This window comes from Aegilops tauschii, chromosome 6, assembly GCF_002575655.3.
Source record: "Aegilops tauschii subsp. strangulata cultivar AL8/78 chromosome 6, Aet v6.0, whole genome shotgun sequence".
In the NCBI taxonomy this organism is placed as follows: Eukaryota; Viridiplantae; Streptophyta; class Magnoliopsida; order Poales; family Poaceae; genus Aegilops; species Aegilops tauschii.
The window spans coordinates 362,661,794-362,689,429 of NC_053040.3; the positions used below are offsets into that span (position 1 = coordinate 362,661,794).

Here is a 27,636-nt window from a genome sequence, read left to right on the forward strand (position 1 = left end):
GTCGCCGAGGCTAAGATCTAGGACTATTGTGTATGATTTACCCCCAATGCCCACTACCCTTGTACTTAATCCCGATTGGTAACCTCAAATCCATCGGTACTACGAGCTCATGATAATTTTATGATCACTCTATGGCTATTTACCACGATTCTTCATTCTCCTAACGCGGATCGATTCTAAACGCGAATCTAATGCGAATGAGTATATGAGGAGGTGAAAAAAGTGCTTACCGCCATTGCCGAAGTGCGGGAGATGTTGATGCGGATGCCGGTGAAGGGGCCGGAGGTCGCCTTGCTGTTCTCTGATCTGCTGAAAGCCGCCGCCGCCGTCGGTGAGGGAGGGCGGCGAGGGTAATAACTAGCGGAGCTTCGGGAAGCAACGCGGCTTCTCGAGCGTGACACCTCGCGTGCAGACCCCACCGCCCACATGCATCGCGCCGGCCTGGCTTTGGAGAAAATGTTGATTCCAGCGTTCCCAGCGAGACAGGCGCAGAGATGCTCTGAATTTCGTGCTATGCAGGCCCAATAGTAAACGTAGTCAACCAAATGAATCATAATCTTTCCACATGGACCTGGTTGGCATGTATTCAGGCAACCAAACACATGTTAGGTGTCTTGCAAGACATCGTAACCATTCACCGCGGGAAAAAAATTATAGCGCAGACAAGAAAGTTCTTGCTACATAAATTTCAAAATGATATGTCGGCTCAGTATTTTGGAGGTGCTCATAAAAGTAGGATGTGCGTGTGTGCGTTCATAGGGGTGAGTGTATGCGCGTGTATATGAGCGCTTGTGTCTGTATTTGTACTGATGTTAAAAGAAAAAAAAAAAACAACGAAGATGCCTTCCGTTTCGTCGAATCTCTGAGTCAGCGTAGCGACTACCCGCTACGTATAATCGTGGACTATTCTCCATCTGTCTCGGTGGGCCGCGCACGCCCCTATCCGGAGACAGTCGACCCCGCTGCCGTAGTAGGACTGGCCCCGCTTCACGAGACATCTCCAGCGAGTGACCGGCGGGCCAGCGGCGGCCGGCAGCGGCTAAAGCTAGGCCGCAAGGCAGGCACCCCCACCCTCACAAGTCACGGCAAGATACTCCCCATTCCCGGGACTCTCTCTCTCTCTCACCAACTCCCGGATTCCGTTTTCCACCCGCCCGCTCCGCTCTCGGCGCATCATTCCTTGCCAGCGGCCCACGCAAATCCCAAATCCCAAACCCCGCGCCGATGGACACGCAGCTCGAGCCCACCCGCGCCGCTCTTATACGCCGCAGCCTGCTCGGGCAGCCGTGATAACGCTCGTTCACCTCCCACGTGCCGACTCTGGTGGCCTTGGGGCGGCGGGGCGGCGAGATGCTGGGGTCCGGGCTGAATCTGGTGACCACGGTGATCGGCTTCGGGATGAGCGCCACCTTCATCGTCTTCGTCTGCGCACGCCTCATCTGCGGACGCGCCGTGCGGGCCGACGCCGAGGCCGACGTCGCCGCCGCCCGGGCCATGGCTCCGGGCCCCGCGCCGTTCGACTTCGACATCGAGTTCCGCACCGCGGATCTCGATCGCACGGTGAGCCTCTGTCGTTTCCGCTACTGGTAGCGTATTTTATTAGCATCCTGTCATGTGCAGCCGATTGATGTCGGAGTGGAACCGCATCCAATGGAGATCGGCGTGCGCATGTGTTGCTGCCAGCCTACCAAATTTGCGATCGAGACCGTTGGTTGGTATTGGCGTACAACACGCAAAAACTTTGATGTGTGTTGATTCATTAGAACTAGAAGAAAATAATCTGGCTTTAACAGAGGTTCTGGAGATGCTTGCTTCCCGGAGCCTCCCGTCGGCCGCATTTCTTTTTATGTTTTAGCCTACACGACAAATTCAGTTGTGCAGAGTATTTTTTATGAACCAGTATGTGAGATAGTCGACTGATCAGTGAAAGTGCTCAAGTACCTCAAATGAATACATGATGAATGGTTCCTTCCTTTAATTTCATCTAACTGATAAAAAATGAAGTTGTACAGATGTATTGCTCGCTGACAACATCAGGGTTGCATGTGCATACTACTTATTTTTGCATGATTAACATAAGGGGCTTTTATAAGAAATTATAAAATGATCATGCATTTTCTTTTTAAAAATATACAATGCACCTCAAAGACCAAACACGCAACAACTAGGCTAAAAAAAAGACAACAACAACAACAAAGCCTTTAGTCTCAAACAAGTTGGGTAGGCTCAAAAAGAAAGAAAGAAAATGGCATTGCTAAACCAGGTTGCGGATGTTATTTGGGGGGCCAATTGCTCAATTAACAGTACTAATAGTTCCATTGATTAAAGACCTTAGTATGAGAGGTCTGCTTCTATCTTCCATGCTACATTTCTTCGAGCTACATTGCTATCTGGCATTTGTTATCCTTAATTCCCTTTAATTCTCACACTGTTTATGTTTCCTTGTTCTTTACCAACTCTTTACATGAAGTTGCAAGCTCACTAACCTGACTAAGCACATTAACTCCGGAATTTTTTTAAGAAAATACATTGTTTTATTTTTCAAAATTTATGCAGCCATTATCAGTCGAACAGTATTACAAAATTATTATTATTATTATTATTTATATAATGGAAGCTTTTACCTTTTATTACCCCCGGCCTTTGCATTACATGATGCATACAGCCATAATTATTACATCACTTATTACAAAGTGATCAAACTACGGTCTTGCCAAAAAGAGGGAAAAATCTAAACCAAGAACTACAAAATTATTTACTACCATTTCCATGGAATGGTCATTTGCAATGTTATCTGAACTATGGACAATATTACCCCCTCAATATTAAAATGTCTGAAATGGTTTGCTTTTATGTCTGGTTGGTTTCAGACATCACTTTCTTATATACGTCTAGATAGGTTGGTTGACAGGTGATTGAACTTCTCTACTCTGAATGTGTTGTATATAAGTGTATTCTGAATTGCTTGAGAGAAGTTAGAATTGGATTCTTGCCAGCACGGTGTCCTTTGGAATATCAACCTTTACAGTTATGCACTCAGGCTAACTTTTCAGTTGAAATGACTGTACACAAATGCAAAGATTTGCCTTTCAAGAACCTATTGATGCACAACGTTTTTTATACGTCTATCACGAAAACTCAATACATTATATCTATTTTGCTATGTTGCTCTAATTTCTCCTCAGTAGAAGTTATGGTGAGTTTAATTTTGCATTGCCAAAATTCCTCGCAATGGTATGCATGGAGCACATTATGCCCCTTCCCACATTTTCGTCCATAGTTCGATGCCTGATAATTAGAGAAAACTGATAATAACATATTCCTCTACAATTATATATAACTGAGGAATTTATTCTAGTTGATTCATAACTCATGTAATCAGTCGAGCATACCATTCTTTGTCAGACTAAAACAATTTAAGTTCTAATCACTGCAGGCACTCTTAGAGAGTAAGATGATCCTCATGTTCCTTAGAGGGCTTTCAGTTAAATATTCTATACTAATCATGGAAATTATGTTTGGGCTTTGTAATAGTATGAGTCAGTATACTCACAGTTATCTGATAGTTTTGAACTTGACACACTTCATTTTCCTTTGTTCAACAGATTCAGAACACCTGCAGTGGATTGGAACCTTTCGTTGTTGCTGCAATTCCAACAATGACGTATAGCTCTGAAGCCTTCCATTCAAAAGATGATGCCCAGTAAGTACACCATATGTTCTAGAGTTAACTTGTTGCAATTTTTTCTGCTCCTGTTTATCTTTTTTGTTCCCTCAAAGCAGTTAGTGTCAGTTAGCGTGCAGAGAAACACAATGTGTAATAGATGCGCCATACAGCTGGAAAACATTGTTAATTTGTGATGATCCAATGCTCGAACCTTCAAATATTACTAATATTTGATATTAGGTGAGTTATGAGTTGTGAAGCATGTAGTCTAGACAGCTGGTCAAGGGGCTTCAGTTAGAAACTGAAATGCTACAGCTGAATAAAAATGCACCTCTCTGGGCTAGCTATTTTAGTTGACATTTATAAGCTGTTAAGAGTAATATGGACTAGTACTATTATGTTTCTGAGATAAGAATTACAAGAGCTGTTCTTTGTTCTTCTTTTCGTTGTTTTCAACGGCGGAAAGGAAATGAGAAAAGCCTGAACATGAGTCCACCGATATTAATCCAACATGACCCTTTGTGACATCTTAGTAATGAAACTCTTAAATGGATTAAATTATACCATCCTCAGATGGGTAAGTATATTATCATGATAGGCATAAGTAGCATTCTTTATTGTCATATTCTTAATTCTGTAAAGTTCAGTTCAAGAATTTTTTTGGTGAAAAGAATAATAGAAATTGACATGTTTTTCTTCATTTCTTGTCCATATCATTTGCAACGAAACAGTATTATATTCAAGTGATAATTGGGATTCTGTTCCTGCTTGATGATGGTTCTTTATATATGCTGCGATATGGGTGTAGAACGCTCACATACTATTATCCGACTTCCGAATCAAACAAGTAACAGATTTCTTTATTTTTCTTTCTTTTGCAGGTGCTCCATATGTTTGGGTGAATACGACGAGAAAGAGATCCTGCGTATAATGCCCACATGCCGACATAATTTTCATCTTTCCTGTATAGATATATGGTTAGAGAAGCAAACGACCTGCCCAATATGCCGAATCTCGTTGGACTTACCGGGTGGAAAAGCCAGTGCTTCCCCTGCCCGTAGCCTCCCTCAATTATTTGGCCACCCTGAGAGCTCTGCCAGTCGATCACCGCATTGGATACTTCCTATGCATCGTGATCGTAGCGGGGGTAGAGGTAACAGACCGGCCTCACAAGAATCATTAGAAGTGGTCATAACATGAAATGCACTGAGACAAAATCAAGACACGTTGGTCAGGCTATGTTGTTCCTTGCGGTGCATCGAGGACGTCTGCCATTTGCAGAAATCCTGTGCATCCTTCTTCCATCACAATTCACCACACTTTGGGCATAGAATTGGAGGCAATTTGTTTGTAGGCCCGGCCTTTAGGCATGCTTTCTATGTCACGGGTTGTAGATTAGCGAGTTCCCCATTTCGCCACTTCGTGGCTCTTTGTATGTTCGTTTTGATGTGCATTTGTTGTATATTCTCAAAGGAAATAGTTGTACCGATCAGATGAGGAGCTGCGGAAATATTTGTGGCTTCTCCGCTCGTCAGACAAATCGCCAGCGCTTCTAAAATGCACACTGTGTTCCCCACTTTCCCAGCTTGGATTGCTCTTCAGCCTTTGATACTACGTTTGGCGTCCTCACATTATCTCCGTCCCAAAATGATATTCCCTCCGTCCCATAATATAAGAACGTTAACGTTTTTATATTATGAGACGAGTACAATCTAGTCAAAAACAGAGAAACAACGCGCCTCTTCTTTAAAATCTTCGAATACGGAAGGATCTACCTACGGTTCCCCCTCCTTGTCGACTGTGGGCCCGGCTGCTAGTCCTGTACCAACAGCAGTGACATCTAATCAACGATGGCGACGACACCTTTTGCTTCTGTATCAACAGCGGTGACTCCTGTATACTACTCATTTATCACTTGCTTCTTCAATGTGAGCGACTGTAAGGACCCATCATCCTCCATGAATGTTCTTTTTTGGGGGTTCGAGCAACCGGTGCCGAGCCGAAATCTTAATCTTATCTCTACTAGTTATATATTTGTAAAAATGTTATGAGAGATTTGTTGCTAAGAGATCCATCGTTTATCTATTTACCTACCTACGAGTACTAATAAAGAGAATAGATAATCTTGATCCATCATATGTATTTTACAGAAAAACTTCTGATATTTTTAATACAAACCGGCACTCCATCAGTAAGTCGACTAGAAGAATGCCCGTGCGTTGCAACGAGGCCACATTAACTTTAAGAGTTCAATATTAATATTCTCATACATATCAAGTGACATTGACGATTTTTTTACCATCAAATCCTCACACACACACACTCTCCCTCCCTCTTCCTCACTCTCTCTCCCCCTCTCCCCCTCTCTCTCTCTAACACACACACACATATCCATCTGATTGGGTACGGGACCATAATCCATCTATTTCACACACACGCTAGTGCATAACAATATGGATTATGTGTATTATGAGCATAATTGGTTTGATGCCAACATTTGGCATTGTCAATATTTGGCAAGCCAACATTTGGTAAAACCAAAAGTTGCCAAATGTTGACAACTTTTTGTGAGGTTGGCAAGAAAAGTTGGTAGCCAACCAATCACTAGCCAACATTTAGTATTTGCCAAATATTGACATGTAAACTTTTGGCATGGAACCAATCCTGCTCTATATTTGCCTTTCATATAAATCGGCCAGCCACAGCTCCAAGAATACGCGGAGGAGGTGGCCCGGGTCGGCGTCGGCGCCGTCCGGTGCGGGCCATGGGCCCGCTTCCAAGTGCGTCTGTGCGCCGGCCACCCACGCCGGGTCCTTCAAGTGCCGCTTCCACCGCCCCAACTCCCAGGGCCACGGCCACGGCCAGGGCCAGGGAAGCTGCCCTTCTTCGCCCCCTTCACCGGCCGCGGCACCCAGCCTCGCCGTCCTCGTCCTCCGGCACCGTCGCGACCCAGTGACGCAGCCCAAGCATCGGCCTCGAGAATCAAGAACGCTCGACAACGGAGAAGGAAGGGAAGATCATATACATGTCATAAGAAAGGGAGTTTATTTACTGCTCCCTCGATGTATTGTTTTCTTTGTTTGGAGATTGATTACCATCCGTGAGTTAAGGTAAGGTTAATGTGATTGAGCGATTTTTCTAAAAATCAATTATTTGTTTTTTAATTAATGTGATTGAGTGATTTAAGGTAAGGTTAATTAATTTATATTTGATTTTTAGAGATTGTTCGTGATTGATTCTACATTACTAAATAACTTGCGTCAGTATGGAAAGTTCTGATCTGTTCATATTTCTTTCGTTGTGTGAGAGGGTGACGCGAAAATAAACCAGTGAAGTGGGGGGAGAGGACGAAAAAAATCTACGAAAAAAAACCAGCAAAGGTGGGAGGAGATACAAAAAAAAAACCATGGGAGATGAGATGAAAAAATCTGGAAGCGAGACTACCAACTGTTCCATTGAGTAGAGATAAATAAATGGTTTAGACTTTTCTCTACGTGTTGTGCACATGGGCCCGCTTGGGCCTCAGGCCGTCGGTCAGTAGCCTGCCTTGTGGCCCAACAAAGAATCAGCAATAATAGTTGTAGCAGCAATAATAGTCGCCTCTCACACTTGTGCAAAGAAACAAAGTTTTGTATCTACCTCATTTCTTTGTGCACAATCCCAACAATCTCTACTTCCAATGCAGGACTTGGTAGGATTGTTTCTACGGTTTTCTTTTCGTTTGGCTTATTTTAGTCTGGTTTATTTTCGTCTAGCTTATTTTCGTCTCACGTCCCTTCACCCCCTTCACCCCTCCCATTAAAAACCAAATCAATTTTCATGACCCTTCCTCTAGGTTTTGCATCTTAGCACTGGTATTTTCCCATTACGTACGATTCTTTCCTTCTTGGGTAAATATCTCCACTTTACTGATTTTCAAACAATCAAGTGTGGATGCGGCCCACACCTCCCAAATCACAAAACAATCCTGGCAAAAATCTTAACATTCCTTACTTAGGCCCACACTTTCCAAATCACAAAACCATCTAAAATCTCCCCTCTTCCAATTGCTCATCGATCTCGCTGTCTCTCAGTTCTGCAATATCCGCCTGCGTCCTTACTGAGCGGCAGGCCCGGTCAGCACACTTAAATTATCTTGAGATATATATCCGGTTTGATATGATATTCAGGACATTTGAAGACCACACGACACGGTGTGGTTAGCATTTTTTTTTTAAAATAAAAAATATCCGCCTGCCGCCTGCGTCCTTGGTGGCCTACATTCATGCCATCTCGGTGCTCACCGCCAGCCTCAGCACCTCATCGACGCGCTCACCGTCAGGGTGGTCGGCGACGACAAACTCAACTTCGTGTACATCGTCACCTCCGACGTCGCGCCGTTCATCATCAAGCACGTTCATGCGCCAGCCCACCACATCGCTGACGTGCTAGCGTTACTGTTGGTTCCCTCCCCACCTCGCCTCTCGGCTCATCGGCTGCCGCCTCTAGCCGTTGGTCCGCCGCCGCCGTCCTCAACCCCTCCCCACCGACGCGCCGTCGACAACCTCTCCCATCCCGTGGCTGCGCTCGCCCCGTCCTCGTCGGCGACGCAGCAATCTTCCGTGTGGACCCGTCTCTGTCACCAGCAGCGACAGGACAATGGCGCTCCGCAAGTTTATGTGGGCTAATGTCTTTTTGTACAAATCCTAAGTATGTGACGCAGACAAGAAGCATAGTAAATTGAGCTAAGTGTATGTGGGCTAACGTCTCCAATTAGCAGTGCCATACTACCTAGTTGTTAGTATATAGACGCTTTTCTGCTGTTACTATCAATTTTATTTGAGTTTTCGTTCTCGCAGTTCTTGCTGATTTTCCATGTCATCTGCTTTGTAGAAGCTGCTACATCAAATTAAGTAAGTACATCCTTGTTTTTCTTGTCCAGGTTTGTTCTATTCTATTCGTCCAATGTCTATTTTTTTCTGTACATCAATATAGCTTTCAGAGATTGAAAGTTTATGTCTTTCCTGCTATGTTATCTTACTTGAAAAAATTCCAGTGTGGCTTATGCAGGCTATCATTAGCTTTCTTTCAAAATTAAATATTTGGGTAGCTAATATTCAGAGACTAAAAATATTGCATGCTAAATATATTTGTTTACAGAGGGATTCATTTATATATTGATGCATATATGATCCGGTTCCTTAGAAGGACCGATACACCGGAAAGGCGTTCCAGGTAACAAGGAGGAACTCGTGATTTCCAGGGTCGGATGAATTGTAGAGGCTTTCACCGGCTGCTACATCTTCATATTATCATTCAAGTAAGTATGTTGTGTACTGGAAGTCTGGAAGTAAGCATCGGTCGGTGTACTTTACCTTGACCTGATGAAAAATTTGGTGCCGGAAAGTTATTTTTCTGTAAAGTTACTACATGAATTTGTTCCGAAGATGACAACCAATAATGATTTTTTTATCCGGCCGTGTTATTTTTCTGTAAAGTTACTACATGATTACATGATCTATTAAACTCTATCTGTTAGCAAATCATGGTAGTACGGACACATGCAATCTTTGATCGGTGTTGCATTTTGAGAATAACTATTATTGCTTCCCGTACATTCTTGGCTCGCAGGAACATAACATGAGTTCATCTAACTTTTTTATATTTGGTTTCATTCGGTAGTTGTGGTTTTTGATTCTGATTGTGTACCAGATGCAACATTTGTTTGGTAGGCCTATACTCCAGTGGAATCGTTGAGATCATAGGAGGATAGGAAGGAAAAGTATATTACATATTCGGGTTCAGTGGTAAATGCTTCCCTACGTTCATCATTCACATATAATTTCTTTCTATATGTAGTTTTCTCGCTGGTGGAATAAAACAAGAACAAATATCGTGTGTGATTTAAGCATTTTATTTCTTCCTTTCGTTCTTCAGAGGATTGTTAATGTATAGTGGAACAATGGAACAAAATCAGAAGTGAAGCATAACATATTTTCAGCGGAGTAACAAAACGTAGGACAATTCATATTGGTTTCCAGATGTGTGAGCACATATTGGTTTTATTGTAGATCTGTTGCAACACACGGGTACTTTGCTATTATGTTTGAATGCTGAATTGTAGCAATATTGATCAGGGCAATGCTTTACTGAGCTAAGGGTACTACGTTGCACAAGAAACGATGCATGTCCATCTTACTGAGTTAATGTCTCCACAAGTTCTCATTTTACTGAGCATTTTATTCAGTTATGTAGGCTCTTGTTATATACTATCAGGAGTCCTTTGAAAGAAAAGATGTTTACGGGTATTACTCAAGTGGCAATTGGATACCTCCAAATACAAGTGCAGAGCCTAATTTTTTAGTATTCCACCATCTATAAAGGGTTCTAGAGTCAGGCTCACAATATTTGAATTGCATTTGTCTGTATGTTTTTAGAATCTCTGAATTTTGTTAGTTTTCTGTTTTTGCCTTGATATAACTATATACTCTATAGTGCCACGAACATTAGAGTTTGGCCCACTTTTTGCTGGTGATACGATGGAGCAACTGTACCTTTGTTTAATTTGTATTTTTAATGATTAAGCAATGCAAGAGGTTTCAATAAATGCTATACTACATACACATGCATCTTTATCATACTGATCTCCTATATTGTGGTAATCATGGCATCAGACTGCAGGTTAGTTGGGATACATACTTGAGAACTTTATGTAAACATGACATCAAACTGCAGGTTTTAGCTACAATATCTAACAGAGCATATGGAAAGTTGTATCTGTAGCGAATCTAGGTTTCTTATTCTCTCTACAGAATAAGATAGCATAAGTATTTTCATTGATGAGAGGTGTGTTAAGAAAATAATGAGAAAAAATATTTCCATTTGACCTTGTGATAAATTGGAAAATATTATGGCAATTTCTAGGCTGAAACCATGAAAAAAGTTGTCTTGGAATGATTGTCACTCTTGATTTTTGAGCTCCTCTTTTTTTCTAACAGTGCTGGGGAATGAAATGTAAGAGAACCATTGTTTCCCAAGCTCTCAAGGTTGCATTTCAGTGGTGCAATGACATATAATGGTGTTATTCACAACATGAAAGCCTGCAACAGATTCAGGTCATTGGTGATTTAACAACATGGTGAAGTTTGCTTCCACAATATACTTGATCTTCGTCCTGGGGAAAGGAAAGTGCTTTTGTACGGGTATATTGTTTTATATATATGATATGAATCATGGATTAATTTGGATATATAATCCTTTTACAGTGTAAACTATTTATGTATAAGTTTATCTAAGTGTGCTAATAGTGTTAATCTTAGCAATAGGGGCCACAATTCCGGCTGCTGTTAGGGCTTTTCAAACACTGATTTTGTATATTCTGTCCCGCAAAAGATAATTCATTACGATTTTTTTCTCCTTTCCTAGGGGGTGGAGTGGGGGAGGGGGATCATTAGGAAATATAGTTTTTTTATTTTAAAAAAAATCAGAATACATATTCATTTATACTCACACGAATTCCAGGTGCATTTTTGTGACTTGTGTTGCACATGCAAGTTTAATGATAATTTGTGCTAGAATCTAGGTTTCTTTGGGAAGCGCTTAATTTTTACGTTATAAGCATATATGCAAGTATCTTTCCATTGGATGTACCCCCTATTGAAGCAAACTAGGTGTTAGGGCGCGCCCGTGGCGCGCCTCTTGAGGGGGAGCTGGGCGGTGCCTGGTTGTAGTCGCCCCTTTAACACCGATTTCTATTCTAATTAGCGTTTGGGATAATTGCTTTAATTAAGAAACTTAGCAGCAGAAATAGAAATATATATACAGAGAAAGCTCATTATGGATCTGAACATGAAACATCTGACTGAGAATAGTGCATTTAACATAAGCAGCAACATAGGTTTAGCGTCTTGAAAAGCATGTGATAAGAGGGCCCAAAAGCAAACCATAGGTTATCACAGGATAGAGTATAATTAGGAGTACTTAGTGATTATATTGACACAGGGGCTGCAGTGTCTTTGATGGTGCACGGTGAGAACCAGGCGGCGCTTTGAAGTGATCATGAAACAAAATGCACAGATGTCTCCTTCACGAATGTTGGCGCGGCGACGAAACTCAGACCAGTTGGTGGTTATAGTGACCCTCTTGTCAGTTCCTAGCGTGATGCGACATTCGGCGAGCAGATGGCCGTCTGCAAGTATGACCATGAGTGTATCATTGTTTGGATCAATGTAGTCCAACAGGTTCTCTTCCGTATAGTTAACCTGAAAATACCGGTAGAAGAAAGCAAGATATTTACATGGACATAAATTGTTGTGTGATATGGAAGATAAGAGAGTGTTCTATGGATATTAATGATATTAATGGTGATAGCAAAGTACTGTTATTGACTACACATCTTGAGGACCCAAATTTATGAATGCTCAAATAAAATGGCTGATGAAAGAGCAAGAAGTCAATATTTCTGGTGTCCAATTGACAATTTGAGTATGTACAGCCTAGTGTATGAATAGAGAACAAACGAATGAAAAAATGTTGTAGCAAAGTTTATCTGCAGTGCAAGGCTTGTTGATGCCATTGAGCTAGCTCATTTGGTCCGCGTTGTGACATTTGCACATCTGCTCATGGACATGAGCATTCGTACTGATGTTATTTGTATGTATCAGCAAGTCAGATGGATAAGCCCAGAAATACTAAGATTATACGAGCTGATGTCCATCAAAGTGATTGTACTGGTGTGCGGATTATATTTGTTTGAAAAGCAAGCATGTTGTATATAAACACAAAAGCAGCAGAGAAATTATGAGCTCAGATCCATTATACTGGTTGTACATGTAACGAGGACCACCCATTACAGTTTGTCCAAAAGTAGTCTAGCACATATGTCTCTTGTATTTATAGTACAGGAAAGTAGAAATACGGACAACTCTTATTACTGTCACAACATTAAATGATCAGCCTCTGCTCAAGAGCTTTGCATGTAAGATCAGATCCAGCGCGGCGAGACGGTCTGAGCCCTCGGCTCATACGACTAGGCTTCATCAGTATTGCCTACCTGCTTCTCCAAGACAATTCAGAAAAATTATGAAAAACAACACAATGTCTTTGTCTTAGTAATAGATTTACTAATATCTAATTTATTTCAGATGTCCGATCATTTGAAGGTAACACAACTTGAATTTCCTAGGTAGATATCTCAGCCCCTTCAAATTAGGAACAATAACAGCAATGAACACCAAGCTTTGAACGAATTTTTTTCACAAATGTCACTCAGACCTGATAATCCTCCTGCAAAGATGCACAACCTTTGTCCAGAAAAAAAAAACACTGAATACGACAAAAGAGGATGAGAGGAAAATTAGGCAGGCAAAGAACATATGAATTGAAGGCATCACCTTCCTGGTGGCATCTATTTCATACTCCCTCCGTTCCGAATTACTCGTCGCAGAAATGGATATATCTAGATGTATTTTAGTTCTAGATACATCCATTTCTGCGACAAGTAATTTCGAACGGAGAGAGTAGATCAGCACTCGAGGCTGCATTTATTTATTTTTTACTTGAAACATCATGCATGATTTCTTACTGCTTTGTTTTTAAATTAGAATTTGGCAAAAAGAACCAGAAATTAGTTACCATATCAAAAAATCACTTGACCCAGAGTACAATTAAAATTCACTTAACTGAGATAAGCTTAGTCCCTGAACAACCAACAAAAACTCATGCAATATTTTGATATAAATGGCACAATGAATGTCAGAGTTAACCAAGAGGAGGGCGGCCACGTGAGCCTCGTCAGAGTTGGTGAATATCTACAGTGCAACGACAGGGTTGGTGAATATCTACAGTACAACGACAAACTGTAACTACTGAAGCATTTAACTGTCACAGACCCCTCGCTGATGCGATGTAGCAAGAAACATCAGAGGGATTTTGAGGCATCGAAAGCAGAAGGTTCCTCAGGACAGGGTCCGGCTTCAACTTCTCATATGGCAATTTACCGTGCATGCTAGCATGGAATTCCTCGTAGTCGAAATCGTAGCCCATAAGCTGGCACATCAACAGGATTATGAAAAAAAGTTAGAAACAGAACATGTAGTTGAAATACTATGAAACTAACAGAAACTTGTTAATCTAAGCGTTGTGGGACATATATACCTTCAGACCGGCCATTGTAGTTCCTTATTCCCTGTACAAATTTAGGCACATCTTGGGGACCAAGCTCTCCTCAATCTGAAGCTTGTTCAGCATGTAGTCTGCGATTCGTAGATACAACTATAGCACACAAATTCTGTAGCATGAAAACCGAGGATTGGTGTAAGTTTATTATTTTTCGTGCTCGGCTGGGAACGCTCCGCTAGTTTGTCACGCTGGGCGGCACATGATATGATAATGCCATTGTGCTACTGCTGACAGAGGTCCATGTAAGACGGATTATCTGAAATCCTAATCGGATTCAAACCTAATGATGGTATACAATCCTTCAAAAGGCAAGAACATACTCTAGAATTTGACACATTAATCTTGTGCGACTGAAATGCCCATTTCCTTGGAGACATCCGAAAAATCCTGAAGGAAACACACTTCAAGTTATAGAAGACTTATAATTGCAAGTAATCAAAGTTATGAACCAAAAAAATTGAAATGGCTACTGTACCTCAAAGATTTGCTTGATGTAAGGCTTCTCTGGAGGCTTTGATACATGCATCCAGAGATCATTGCTCTAGGAACTAATGATACTTAAGTAAATTGCATAGTCAATAATATCACGCACATGTTGGTCAAAACTTCAAGCCGCTGTAAAAAAAATTGATAACCTTGCTAGTTCCATTTTAATTGTAGGGTCAGCCAGATGTTAATCCAAAGAGAAGATTAAACTTGCTTCTGGTCTTAAGGCTTGAATAGATTTGTGAAAAGATCCTTGCAATTTTCAGAAGAGCTACAGCTCCGCTTCCATTGCTATCACTTCCCACGGAAAGCGCCTGAGAACATATGTATTATGAAAGTATCAGAAATAATATCAAAGAAGATTCTTGGAATATTTTTCAGCGTTACATACAGGTGCAACACCAAAAGTGTCAAAGTCTGCAACTATGGCAATAGTTGGCATGGATGTGAGTACACCATACACCATATTCAGAGTTGATGAGACTTAAATTAAGTAATAAAAATAGAGAAATAATTAAAGAATGCAATCCTTGTCGAATTAGCAAAGATTTTGGTTCGAAATCCTTTCATTTAATTAGCCAGCCCCGCCTTTTCTATACTCTGATTTCTGAGGCCTTATTTAGCTTGGGTACCCCTTTAAATTGAATTTCTATTTTAAAAAATGGGGTTTACCAAATTTTAACAGGGCAGCATGATCAACCTGCTCCAGAATAACACACCCATGTGAATCCATTAAAATGTCTTTTTTTGCTTGCCATCATTATTAACAAATAGAGCCAAACAGAAGATATTACAATGCCAATCAAAGCATTTATTCACATAGGCCATAGGCTCTCCATAGAAGCAGATGATACATACATGATCTAAGGAGCGACAAGTCTGTCATACCAATGGTGAGCAGAGAGGCTTCTTCAGCAGGCGTTCTGACTCGTCGGCATCCGGCTTCTGCCAAAGCACGACATGGAGGTACACATGGTTCTCCGTCTTCTCGAAGTTCCATGGCACGTCCTCCCTTCTGAATCCCAGGAACAAGTTCATGTCCACGTATAGCCCACATCCAATCTATACACAAACATAGACAGAAAGAAACAATTCACTTATAATTTCTTTAGTGGTAATCAATGATTGTGACCACAGTTAACCACAAAGAAGATGTAATCAGTGAAGATAAGCATGGACCAACCTTTTAGCAGATTCTTCTTTTTAGTGAACACCATACGGGCAAGTTCCTTTTTTTTCCTGGATTGCAATAACACCACAGCATGAAAATCTGATAAGCAAATGGCACAACTAATTGGTCATTGCACAAAAAAACAGCCAAATACGACATCTTCCTAATTATAGGAATCCAAACGTCCCATAGGACACATATGACCAATATAACAAATTGCTAGAGTAGATGTACAGTCATGTTGTTGTTCAAAAATCTTTAGAAACAAATTGCAGTTGAGGGCTCACAAAATTGCAGTTGGGGACTCACCTTGTAGATGCAGGCTAGCGTATCTTGGCGAGGAGGCAGTGGCTGTGTGCTTGGAAGGCCTGGCCGTCGCGCCGGCTTCGCTTTGCTCTGCTTGTGTCTGCCGCCGTATCCGCTCCCGTGACACGCCGATCTGAGATATATACTGATGACAACTTTTTCAGTGTAATATTCCTTCACAAAAGAATGCTCAATTTGCACTGGATCAGAAACCAGCTAGTCCCTTAACCAGGTATATGATATTTGCTACTCCTTTTATTTTGTAAATCGCATGCGTCCGGAATAACATTACTACACTGCATCATGAGTTAGGAAAAAAATCAAGCTTATAAATGAGAACACAAAACTCTGACTTCCTTATTTTCCTCCTAAGAGAACCAATTCATCTTGAGTATACCACAACCTAAAATTGGCACTATCCACTATCCTTACCGTTGCAAATACTTGTGAAAAAAGACACATCGAAATTTTGAGTATACCACACCTAAAATTGGCACTGTCCACTATCCTTACCATTGGAAATACAGAGGTGGGGAGCTATGGATCTTGTCAGAGAAGTGCTTCCTCCTCCTCCTCTCGCCGTACACCTAACCATGAGTTCTTCGCGTCCTCTGTCCTTCCTACCACCAACTGCTCTATAGTGCAAAGCCTACAAGTTACACAAGTTACAGATTAAGCTGCAATTAGAAGCAAACCGATAGAAGTATGTCCAAACTGAAAAATAATGAAATTTACTCTATTGTAAGAAAAGTAAATCAAAACCACGGTCAATTTCACTGGTTGTGTATTTATTTGGACCATTGGTAAGACAATCAAGAGTGCACTGAATAATGCATGTGATCTAATACAACAATTCCAGCAACTCAATGCATTCAGCCACAAACATGGTATACAAAAATTGTTATTCTACGTACTAATTACATATAAGTAATAACCATTGAGAAAATGGAATCAAGAACCCAAGGAAAATCTTAACCAGATGTCTTCCATCTAGAAATTGCAGCTGGCCACCCACTTGTACCTCTTAATCAACGAGTATCTAGGAGGGGAATGGGGGAGGACAAAGGAGAGGAAGATGAACTGCCCCGGGAAGCTCCTGTGCCGCCGTTGCTTCATCCCGCGTGGCACCACTGTCGGGCCTTCCCTACCTACTTTCCACCGATTGTCCGCACCGCGGCCACCGTTGTGGACGAGATGATCAGAAAAGGAAGGAAACAAAGCGATGGCCATAGTTGGATCCCTGGAGACAGACACAATGGACACCCGATGGTGGAGGGGAATGGGGAGTAAATCGGCGGCGGCAACGGTGACCTTCAGGCGATGACGTGCAGAGGAGGGGAGCATGGCGACAACCCGTGACGACGGAGCGGGCGCACGGCGGTGACCAGCCCTGCTCGAGTCACCTGCCTCCTCCCGGCTGGATCTGCAGGGCCTTCACCGCCAACGGGGAGCAGCGGTGTGCGGCGGCAGGGCCTGTGAGAGGAGGAGGAGTGAAGAGAGGACAGAGGATGGGGTGGGTAGAGCCGAGGAGGAAGGATCGGAGGCAGCGGCGGCGGCTGGAGAACGAGGGAAGAGAGGAGGAGGAGGCGGCGGCGGCAAAGAGGGGAGGCGTCGTGGCCTCCTGGAGTCTGGTAGAGACCCGGATTAGGTTTAGACCAATCCCGCGTGTGTGAGCGACTTGACCAATCCCGTCGCGTTCGTTTTGTCGTTTCCTTTTTCTTTTTTTTTGAGGGAACGTTTTGTCGTTTCCTATCCGACGTGGTTTTTTTTTTTGACAGTCCTATCCGACGTGGTTAGCGCGAGCGTTCGGTCTTGATGCACATTGTTTTGGATTGTTGAGTACTCCCTCCGTTCCTAAATATAAGTCTTTCTAGAGATTTCAACAAATGACTACATACAAAGCAAAATGAGTGAATCTACACTCTAAAATATGTCTACATACATCCGTATGTTGTTGTCCATTTGAAATCTCTACAAAGACTTATATTTAGGAACGGAGGGAGTGGGATCCCAAAATTAAATCTGTTTGTATGCACATGCCACTTTTATGTGTACAAGCTATATAATGATTTTCTATTAATGTTCTATAATTTATTTCCATTTTTGCGTCCGGTGCAATTTTACAATGATCGCCTAGCTAGGACCAGTTAAATTAGCCAAATGAATAAACTTGAGAACTTGTTTCGTAATTTACTTTGTTGCGACCTCGACTATTTATTATTATTTTAAAACTGGTCCCAGAAAATTGCCACTCCCTCGGTTCCAAACATTAAGTCTTTTTAGAAATTTGAATATGGACTATATACGGATGAATATAGATGTATTTTAGAGTGTATGTTACTCATTTTGCTTTGTATGTAGTCCATATTAAAATCTCTAAAAAGACTTATATTTAGGAACAGAGGGAGTAGATAATTTCATATAATTTACTTTATCTTTATTTTTAGGGAAAATAAATTAGTAAGATGATAAGATACCAGATTGAGATTAATTTATTTACCGCGTGCTTGGGAGGAAGATGAGAAGATGTTGATGGTGGCAGTGTCGTTGATGGCAATGGCGGCCATGGGGAGGAGATTAAGAGAATCAATAACCTTTTGGCCCTGCACGATGTTGTTGTCGCCATAAATATCAACAACATGTACCCTCTCGTGAGGCAGTTGATGGAGCACTGGGGCCAGGGTTTGCTCTAAAGAAGAATGCGCTGCTGACCGAGCTATTCAACGAGGATGAGAAGGACACCACGATGAGAGGAGAAAAGATGATTACCACCACGGGGGAAGATGACTATGACAAACCCATGTGATGTGCATGAGGATCCTAAGGTATATGTCAATTATAACATATAATTATTTGGATAGTTGCTCTCTATGTATACATCATCGAGTTACATTGCAGGTGAACTCAATTATTTTTCTAATTGTTGCGGGCTATCTTTTCTATACATGTGAATACATGCGAAATATGATATACATTATATGCACAATCGGGAAAAAACTATAATATGAATTTTGATATGCATTGTATTCAAAGGTGTAATTAGAAAAAATAAATCAAAGGCCCGTGGCAATACACGGACGTTCTACTAGTTTATATATGGATGCGAGTAAAAATCAATAACCGAGTCGAGCACTAATAAGGAGAGGGTAAAGAGGGAGCCGGTGCATCCGAAATTAATGGGGAGTGATCCGAGAATTCATGAGACATTAATTGAGGAATTAGTGGGAGAAAACGATCCGATTAAATAGGATGGCATTAGTGGGAGAAAATGGTCCGATTACATAGGCTAATTCCCCGATTAGTGAGGGAATTAGTGGCCAAATTGCTAAAGCACATCTAGACGTGCTCTAAGTATTGCACATCTAAGTCACATGTCATTAATTTTACGCTAAGATTCGTGCTAGTATTTTCTTTTGTTTTTTCTTTTTCTTTCTAGTTTGATTGAGTCACTTAGATATGTAATAACTAGGGCACATCAGACCCATAAAATTTGGGAGATGTAGAGGGATTTCTGGAACATGCTTGATTCACCCCTTGATTAAATGATTGAATTTGGTGGTGACCGACGAGCTGGTGGACTGGTGTACTACATGAGTAGCAGCATAATTCTCGCGAAGGTACCTCAAGATGATCATCCCTCTAGGCTTACGAGAGCTTTGGAAACACCGGAATGACATAGTATTCGATGGAGCAACACCATCACTAGTGCAGGCTCTGCGGGGTATTGATCGTGAAGGACGAACGTGGAGATCGGCGGGTCTACTTAAGGGTAGTCTTGACTTCTTTTTTGATGGTTTGAGTATGCGGATTAGCGGCGAGTAGCCCCGTAGTGATATAACATGCTTGTGGAGGTTGTATTTACAGCTATGTAAACATGTTGTAAACCTTGTGGAGGTGATTAGTCCCTTTACTAATCCGGAGCAGATATGATTCTCGTCTTTTTTCAGAGGGGACCCAGAGTGATCGAACCCACAAGAGGATGGTGTCCTTTAAGCAAGGGTTTCTAACAAGCTTTTGCAAGATAATTAGTTCCTGTTTTTGGCCGGATCGTAAATCAAGATGACATTGAAAACACTTATAATAAAAATAGCCATGGTATGAGGAGAAATGCATTGGAGCACCTGGATGCCACACACCCCTATATGAAAGTAGCACTAAAAAAATATCAGAAAATTTAAAAGATTCCAAAATTTTAGGATACCAAACCTGGGAGCCCGTTGTAGACCCATGTTCATTTTCAACGGGAATGGGTGCCTGTAGTATCCGATGCGCTAGAATTACGATCGAACATATGATACGTCTAACTTTTTTTCTATACATACGAATTTTTGTCTTTTTACTGACATTATCACGGGCACTCATTCCCCACGAAACTAAGCATGAGTGTACAACAAGAACCCATGTTTCATATCTAAAATTTCAGAATTTTAGAAAATTCCTAATATATTTTTTAATGCTATATTCATATAGGGGTGTGTGGCTCCCAAGAGCCACAAATCCTCTTCATAGGTATGAGGTCTTATGCTTACAATCATATTTTTGTGTTGGGACCATCACGATCTTAATTTGTGCCCTCGAAGTCATCCATCGAGATGTGGCTATTAGGTGTCGAAGTGGGGGATGTGTCCAAATTACATCTTGACCGACATGCATCCTGCATCAAGAGTTAGTTGTCCAATAGAAGGCCCTATCCATCGTGCGGAGTTGCCCTGGTAATTAAGATAGCAATAATCAGACAAAAGCATTTGGCGTTTAATGACTACGCCTCTTGAATGCGAAGAGATAGGATTTTTGTTACCGCACTAAACTTTTCTGTCACTGGTGTTCATACTAACACTTCATGGTCTCTCCGCCCTTAGCCTCTCCGCGGCTCGCTCTCCATTATCCTGTGTACCTGCAGGGATGAAGAACACTACACATACGAGACGTTTGATTCAAAGTACTTTTGTCGATCCCTCCAACAAATACATTGGGTTATAAGACATTGCCTCAACCCACGACCTTACTGAACTACTCACACATGGAGATCAGGTCACACGAAGAACTCATCGAAGAATGAATATTGATTGGTTGATACTATGTCTTACAATGGATGTCGTATGTGATACATGATTACAAGTATGGCTAGATGGCTAAGAACTATGGTGGTGATGAAGATTGTGGCTATGAAGATGGGAAATGGCGGCTGCTAGGGTTGATGGAGATGGCTTCTATGAAGATGACGATGTGTGGTTTGTTCTGCAATGTTATGTTGCTCATTTGGCATCAGGCCCTTTGTAAAGGTTGTTCAGGTGGACCAGACACCTCGGTTGGCACGTCATATGACCATCCATACGAGCAGGGATGGTCATATGTAAGACCGTCTTTTGCTATGCTTCCTCTGATGCGCCTCTCACTTGATCTCCTCTATCTTCACTTTACTCCTTCACGTATATTGGCTTGATTTCGTCCATAAATAGCCTATTTCCCGTGGAAACAAAATAAAATCGAATATTTGGAAACCTTTGCATTCATTAGCCATTAGTGGCAATATCAGAGCAAATATCTCAGTTTTAATGAAATATTTTGGTTTAAACTCAGGTTAGAGGAGTGTAAAAATATTTTGGTTTAAACTCAGGTTAGAGGAGTGTAAAAATATTTTGGTTTAAACTCAGGTTAGAGGAGTGTAAAAATATTTTGGTTTAAACTCAGGTTAGAGGAGTGTAAAAATATTTTGGTTTAAACTCAGGTTAGAGGAGTGTAAAAATAACACTCATCAGGAGGGTTTCTTCACCCCTTTCTCCAATAATATATGATATGCACACTCGTGCATATTCTAGAAAATAAATAAATGAGTGAATTAAATAACGGGAAAGAGGATTCATGACACATGTCCCCATTTTATTCGTGAGACATGATGAAGGATTCGAACCAGCGATGTGTTATCTGTCACTGAACGATACTTGATTTCCGCATATCGTACTAAGTAAACTAAGAATTATATTATTGATGTGTTAATTCTCAGGCAACTTCTTGAGCAAATATACATTGATTATTCAATTTTCATATGATTTGCAGGTTTTTTCTTCATATTATCGATAAAACACATATAATTTCCCACAAAAAGATAACACATATAATACCTATAAACTCAATTTTCTTGACAAAAAATTGCAGGTGTCTGCGGTCCCGTTTCATCACGTTGGATATCAAGGAAACTGTGGCGCATGAGCTAGAGACAGACACATGTTTCAACTACGGTCGGGGCTCCGCCCATTCGCGCTGACACCATCGAGATGGAGGCAACATCATGGACGGCTTATCCGCCGCCAGGAACCCCATCTTGCTCCCTCTGCTAATCGCATACCTTGCGTCGAGATCTTATTTGCGCTCACAAAGTTTTCAGGTTTTGTGTGGAAATTGGAATGCATTAACTGCTCACATTATTACAAACGCTTTGTATTAATTTCCAAACTTCCAAGGGAACATTAGAAAAAATTCACAACCACTAGGCCATGCATTGTCTACGTACTACAACCTTACCACGGCTAGCACATTTTTTACTATGCTGAATCTTAACAAGGTTTATCATCCAGCTCCTTCCATGAGGGCCTTGACTTCCTTCACTAACTAAAAGTCCCATTGACCTTATACATACTACTTAATTGTCTATTGAGCTATTTAACTACATTGTCATGTAATTCACGATAATCATTGTTTGCTCCGGACATTGCATGCATCAATATTAAATAAGAAGGGGGCAGCACAACATTGTTGAATAGGTGGATAACATGGCCACCATTGGCAACAGTAGCAGAGATTAGAAGTGACGACATGGATGGGTTGTTAGGGCATGCAAGCATTTCTTTCTCCTATTGCAATGCAAGGGAACATTTGTTAGTCTTAATTAAAAGAAGTCAAAGATTTTTTGAACAACAACAAGAAGAAGAAGTTGGGATAGGCTAGAGCTGAAATCAACAATATCTCATAATCCACTCATAATTCTGGCACATGGATAGCTCTTAGCGTGAATAAATGTTATTGTTTATTTTTCATGTTCATAATTAATGTTTATTTTTCTGTGCTATAATTGCAATGGTTTTTAAGTCTGCAATAACCATGAGATTTGGCAGAAAACCCAATTGCATGTGTGAAGTAATAAACAATAAGTGGATTCCTAGTCTCGCCTATAAGACTAGCTCATGTGTTGCATGATGAACTTGTTTTCTGATCGTGGGCATAGTTAAAGTAATAGGGATTTTATCATTTATGCCACTAGTTGTGTCCCACTACTCAGTTTTGCCACGAGGAATTTCAACTGCTAAAAAATGCCATCGGTCTGTTAGGCGCTTGCTAAAAAATGCCACTAGACACAATTACTGCCAGCTCAAAGCTCATTTACCATGTTATAGTGACCAAAATACCCATGGACCAACATCTCAGCTCAAAGCCCATTTACCATGTTATAATGACCAAAATACCCATGGATCAACATGTCAGCTCTCCCTCTTATCTCACTACGATAAAGTGTGGGTCACACTTTGTAAGTGCATCTAGTGCCACCCCTTGTTGATTTTGGAGTATTGACGACAAACTTGGTTAAGGGACTAATGTGTTTGTGAGACTCACAGGAGAACACAGATAGGAGTCCCTGGAGATTCGGTTTACCCATCAAAGATGACCCCTAATGACGTGTGAAGACATTGAAGATAATGGTGGTACGCGAAGACATGCACTTGAAGACAATGGAGCACGAGGACATAGTATTTTGGTAGTTTCATTTTCTTCTTTCTTGAGTCATAGGAACCACCGTACTGTTAAGTGGGGTCAAGGTAAACAAAGCCAGAAACTAACGTGATGCTCAACCTAAAATCCTACGTCTTCGAGTGAAGACAATGAGAGAAAACCTCTTCCAGAGTTGGTTGAGTCAGCTTCACTTGGAGCTCAAGTAAAGATGTCGCGTGTGTTTGAAATCCGACCGTTGGCGTGTCGGTTGGCCACTGACCCAGGGTCAGTTTGGTCACACTACAAAAAAGTACACTTCCGTGATGATACGTGTTTGTCACAGTAGGTCACGTTTTCTGTCATGCATGTACATCCATGACAATTTTATGACAGAATCAAGATAGTCATACCTGTGCTGTCGTAGAAGTGTTCCATGACATTACCAAAATTATCATCACGGAAGTGTCCACTTCCATGACGATAAATCGCGCGTCACAGAAGTGCTTTCGTCAAGGGTGACCGACACGTGGCATCCACCGTAACGGAACGTCCTTAAGCTATCGGGTCCGGTTTTGGATCCGATAACCCGTTAACAGCCCCGACCAATGGGGATTTTCCACGTGTAAAATCATCATTGGCTGGAGGAAACACGTGTCGGCTCACCGTTGGAACAGATGTCATCCACTCATTGGACCCAAAGCGCCTATGATACGTCGACACATGGCACGGCCCAACAGAGGCCCATTCCCGTTAAAAGGCCAGCCCGTTTGACTTGGTCAAAAGGTGGCGGGCCGGCCCACGGCAAGCCTGTTAACGGCATGTTCGCATATAGCCCATTTACAGCCCGCTAACGGGCCCGTTTACGGCCTATCCGAATTAGGCCCAGTAGCGTCATCTGGGCCGTCCAATATAATTCCAGCCCGTTTTAACTTCCGGCCCATGTATGGCCCATGACGTATTTCGGCCCATATGAGTCCCTTTGTAACTCTTGGCCCATTAATGGCCCGTGGTGAAACCGACCCGTAATGAATAGTGTATCGCTTTATACCCATTAGCGGCCCATTATTCCATTGGGTCATTTCCAGCCCGTGTTACCTTTCGGCCTTCTGAGGGCCCATTTATTCTTGGGCTCATTTCCAGCATTCGGTTACTTACGGCCCGTTAGTGGCCTTTTCTGCTTGTGGGCCAAATTCAGCCCGTGGATACAGTCGGCCCGTTTGTGGCCCGTTAATCTGTTGGGCCATTTTCATAGCATCATCAAATACGGCCCGTTATGGTCAGCCCATAAAACGTACGATTTCCACTCTAGCCCGTTTACGGCCCCTTATACGGCCCGTACAAGGCCCATAGATGAGACGGTCCGTAGAAGGCCCATGGATCCTACGGGACATAGAAGGCCCATTGACCCGATGGCCCATAGAAGGCCCATTGATATGACGACCCATAGAAGGCCCATGGATCCGATGGCCCATAGAAGGCCCATGGATCCGACAGCCCATTGAAGGCCCACGGATCCGACGGCCATAGAAGGCCATGGATCGTCCGTCCCGTAGATGGCCCATGGATCGTACGGCCTGTGGAGGGCCATGTTCACTACAACATTTAGGCGAGTTGGCCCCCGTTTGAACGATATAGCATATTCAAAGAATTATCCTACTCTATACTATCACCTCTACAAAAAATACACTATACAATAAAGAGACTAAGACATAGAAGCGTAGAATAATCCTACACTATACAATAAAGAAATTACAGCCGATTATACCCACTGGGCATTATGGTTCGGCACCAGTGATAATAAAGCATACACAAACAGCAAATTACATACACTGGGCAAATACAGCTCATACATCATGGACGCGCATCAACATAACTTACCATTTGAACTATAATCTCTTCAGAAAATAGGATTGACCGAATTTAGATAGCACAAATTTCAGTCTGCAAAATCTCCAATTCCTTCGTTGTTACCTCAGTGTCTTGTTTCATTTTTTTGACTCCTGCATCTAATACCTGCATGTCCAGTCTCAACTTGTTGACTGTACGTTCAGAATCATGTACACGTTGTCTTGCCACCTCTAGTTGATGCTCGAGAACATCAGCACATTCCAATTCCAATGCATAATCATTCGGTAACGGCCATGCCGCACTGCTCGTAGATCTTTGTGTTGATGTCACTTCATCCTGAAATGTTTCTGTAAGTACACATGACTAGGGTAAAAATATAGTTACAACAGTGAAGCGAGCAAGGCCGACTATTTTGTACGTGGCAAAACAGGACTAACAATAATGTTACACGTCATGAAGCATAAGCAGGTGATATTTTAAAAATTATAAAAAAGGTAGTCTTTGCAGCCTGCATACAGAAATCTCTCTTAGCTCACCAGAGGAGCATGATGTTGGGGCCCAATCCAAAACACAGACAAGTTACAAATTTAGACAGCACGTTGCGTAGAAGTAAGCAAGCAGTTGGCCATTCTGTAGCTCAATTAAAGTATTAGGGAGCATAATGAACAGCAGAGGGTTTCATACAAACATACTACAACAAGCAAAACTATGCAATCGTTAACCTAGTATAAACTAGATTGTGAGCCTCATGCAATAATAGTTGGTTAATAGACTTCAAAGCTTCAGGCACACTTCGGCAGAGTAATTAAATGGTAAGGCCTTTAATTATGTCAACTAATAGTTATACAAGTACCCAACATCAGGCATCATTCTTTGGGCATCTCATTAACTGAGGACAAATAAAGCAATTGAAAAGAGCAAATTAACTATGCGTGAAACAAACAAGGAATTGAACTGTTGAGTTGGATACAGTGACTTACCTTAACAGGTTGAAGAGGCTCGGCGCAGCCCCTACTTCTCTTGCAAGGCTCCTTCCTAACATCTTGTACTTGGAAATCCTCAATCTTATCTTCATTGCACCCCCTCTGCAAGGTGACACAAACTAGTTACTCGTCTCCTTGGAAGATAAATATGCATACTTTCCAGTCTGTGAACACAAAAGGATGAGATTATAACAAAACAACACCACATAATGAAACATGCCGCATCTCTTGCACTTGCACACAATGAAATGAGCATTTACTATGTCTGCACTATGTAAAAACTAGGCATACCTTCGAACTGGATCTCCAGGTACTCTTGGAGAGCCTACTTTAGTGTACAGCCAAACCTTTATGTCACCTATGAGTTAGAAAAGGCCCCACTACAGCAGCCCTTAGTGTTTAAATCGTTGACAAGCTTTGTTAGAGTGTTAGGTCAAGAACAACAAGTAATCAAAGCAAACAGTCCTAGTATGGCTGGCTGATGCAAACAAGCAATTGAACAGATGTGTGAGCAAATCTTACATATCAAGAAAAGAAGCAAAGAAGGAGGCTTAAAGACCATCACTTGACTGACCAGATTTAAGGGGCGTTTAAACATCATGTGCAACGTATGAACTAACATAAACATTGCATATTCCAGATTCTACAATGGAATGCACATGTATTAGGTTATGCCATGTATGATGATGCCTAAATGTACACTATAGCAGGCACGAGTGATTCATCATCGCACGCACAATTGAATTGCAGGTTAAGGGCCAGTTCTATTCTGCCTTTTCAGGGCTTATTGTCAAAATAAGCCATAAAAGATGTAAAGAAGTCATTTTTAAGTTATGGGCTTGGGCTTAACTAATTTTGCTTTGGAGGGGGGTGTTTCGGGTAGACTCTGTTGTCTGCCTATATTACACTCAAAATGTAACTGGTGACGCCCGCGTCACACCTCACCCTCAAGTAAAAACAAACACGCAAGCGTTCATTGCCCTGCCCGCTTGCATCTCCTCTCCCCTTTCCCTCTACCTCGATCCCCTGCCTGCAGCACTATGGTTCCTCCAGCAAGTCGTCGCCACTGGTCCCATCTGGCCTGGTCCTCGACGATGCTCTGTCCAGCTAGGCTACATGGCCGGCGGGTAGGGGCAAATCTCCTTGGCTGCTCCTCCCTCTAGCGCCGCCCCTCATTCTCATGGTCTCCAGCAGCTGCTCCACTGTGGCTCGTCCAACGCACTACTCCGGCAGGCGCTGCACAACTACGGCTGATGCCACACTGCGGCAGAAGGCACCTTATCCCCCCTCCCCACCTCCCAGGCCATGGCCTT

The 27,636-nt window shown here is 42.0% G+C and overlaps 2 protein-coding genes and 2 long non-coding RNA genes across 8 annotated transcripts; 3 read left to right on the forward strand and 1 right to left on the reverse strand.

Annotated features, from left to right (window-relative positions):
* The first annotated feature begins 1,069 nt into the window (after positions 1-1,069).
* Positions 1,070-5,159, forward strand: LOC109745164 (uncharacterized). Its single transcript, XM_020304302.4, has 3 exons — positions 1,070-1,560; positions 3,606-3,703; positions 4,549-5,159. Exons 1-3 carry the CDS (start codon positions 1,351-1,353, stop codon positions 4,865-4,867), a joined length of 627 nt encoding a protein of 208 aa, XP_020159891.1. The 5' UTR covers positions 1,070-1,350; the 3' UTR covers positions 4,868-5,159.
* A 2,957-nt stretch (positions 5,160-8,116) lies between these two features.
* On the forward strand, positions 8,117-8,925 carry LOC109745162 (uncharacterized). Its single transcript, XR_002228467.4, has 3 exons — positions 8,117-8,397; positions 8,506-8,559; positions 8,807-8,925. It is a non-coding gene; the product is annotated as an uncharacterized lncRNA (long non-coding RNA).
* A 438-nt stretch (positions 8,926-9,363) lies between these two features.
* LOC141025654 (uncharacterized) lies at positions 9,364-10,950 on the forward strand. Its single transcript, XR_012187900.1, has 2 exons — positions 9,364-9,453; positions 10,645-10,950. It is a non-coding gene; the product is annotated as an uncharacterized lncRNA (long non-coding RNA).
* Positions 10,951-13,345: 2,395 nt separating this feature from the next.
* Positions 13,346-17,440, reverse strand: LOC109745153 (uncharacterized). 5 transcript variants are annotated; one of them, XR_002228464.4, is made up of 9 exons: positions 16,810-17,440; positions 16,302-16,437; positions 15,792-15,933; positions 15,495-15,550; positions 15,200-15,373; positions 14,301-14,625; positions 14,146-14,212; positions 13,802-13,934; positions 13,346-13,693 (listed from the first exon to the last, which is right to left on the reverse strand). XR_002228464.4 is itself a non-coding variant. In XM_073501571.1 (9 exons), exons 2-6 carry the CDS (start codon positions 16,302-16,304, stop codon positions 14,606-14,608), a joined length of 426 nt encoding a protein of 141 aa, XP_073357672.1. In that variant the 5' UTR covers positions 16,305-16,437; positions 16,810-17,411; the 3' UTR covers positions 13,346-13,693; positions 13,802-13,934; positions 14,146-14,212; positions 14,301-14,605. The 5 variants fall into 5 exon arrangements, 2 of the variants coding, with proteins under 2 accessions (XP_073357672.1, XP_073357671.1); XR_002228462.4 differs by having other exon boundaries at positions 16,765-17,440; XM_073501571.1 differs by having other exon boundaries at positions 15,495-15,581; positions 16,810-17,411.
* Positions 17,441-27,636: the final 10,196 nt, after the last annotated feature.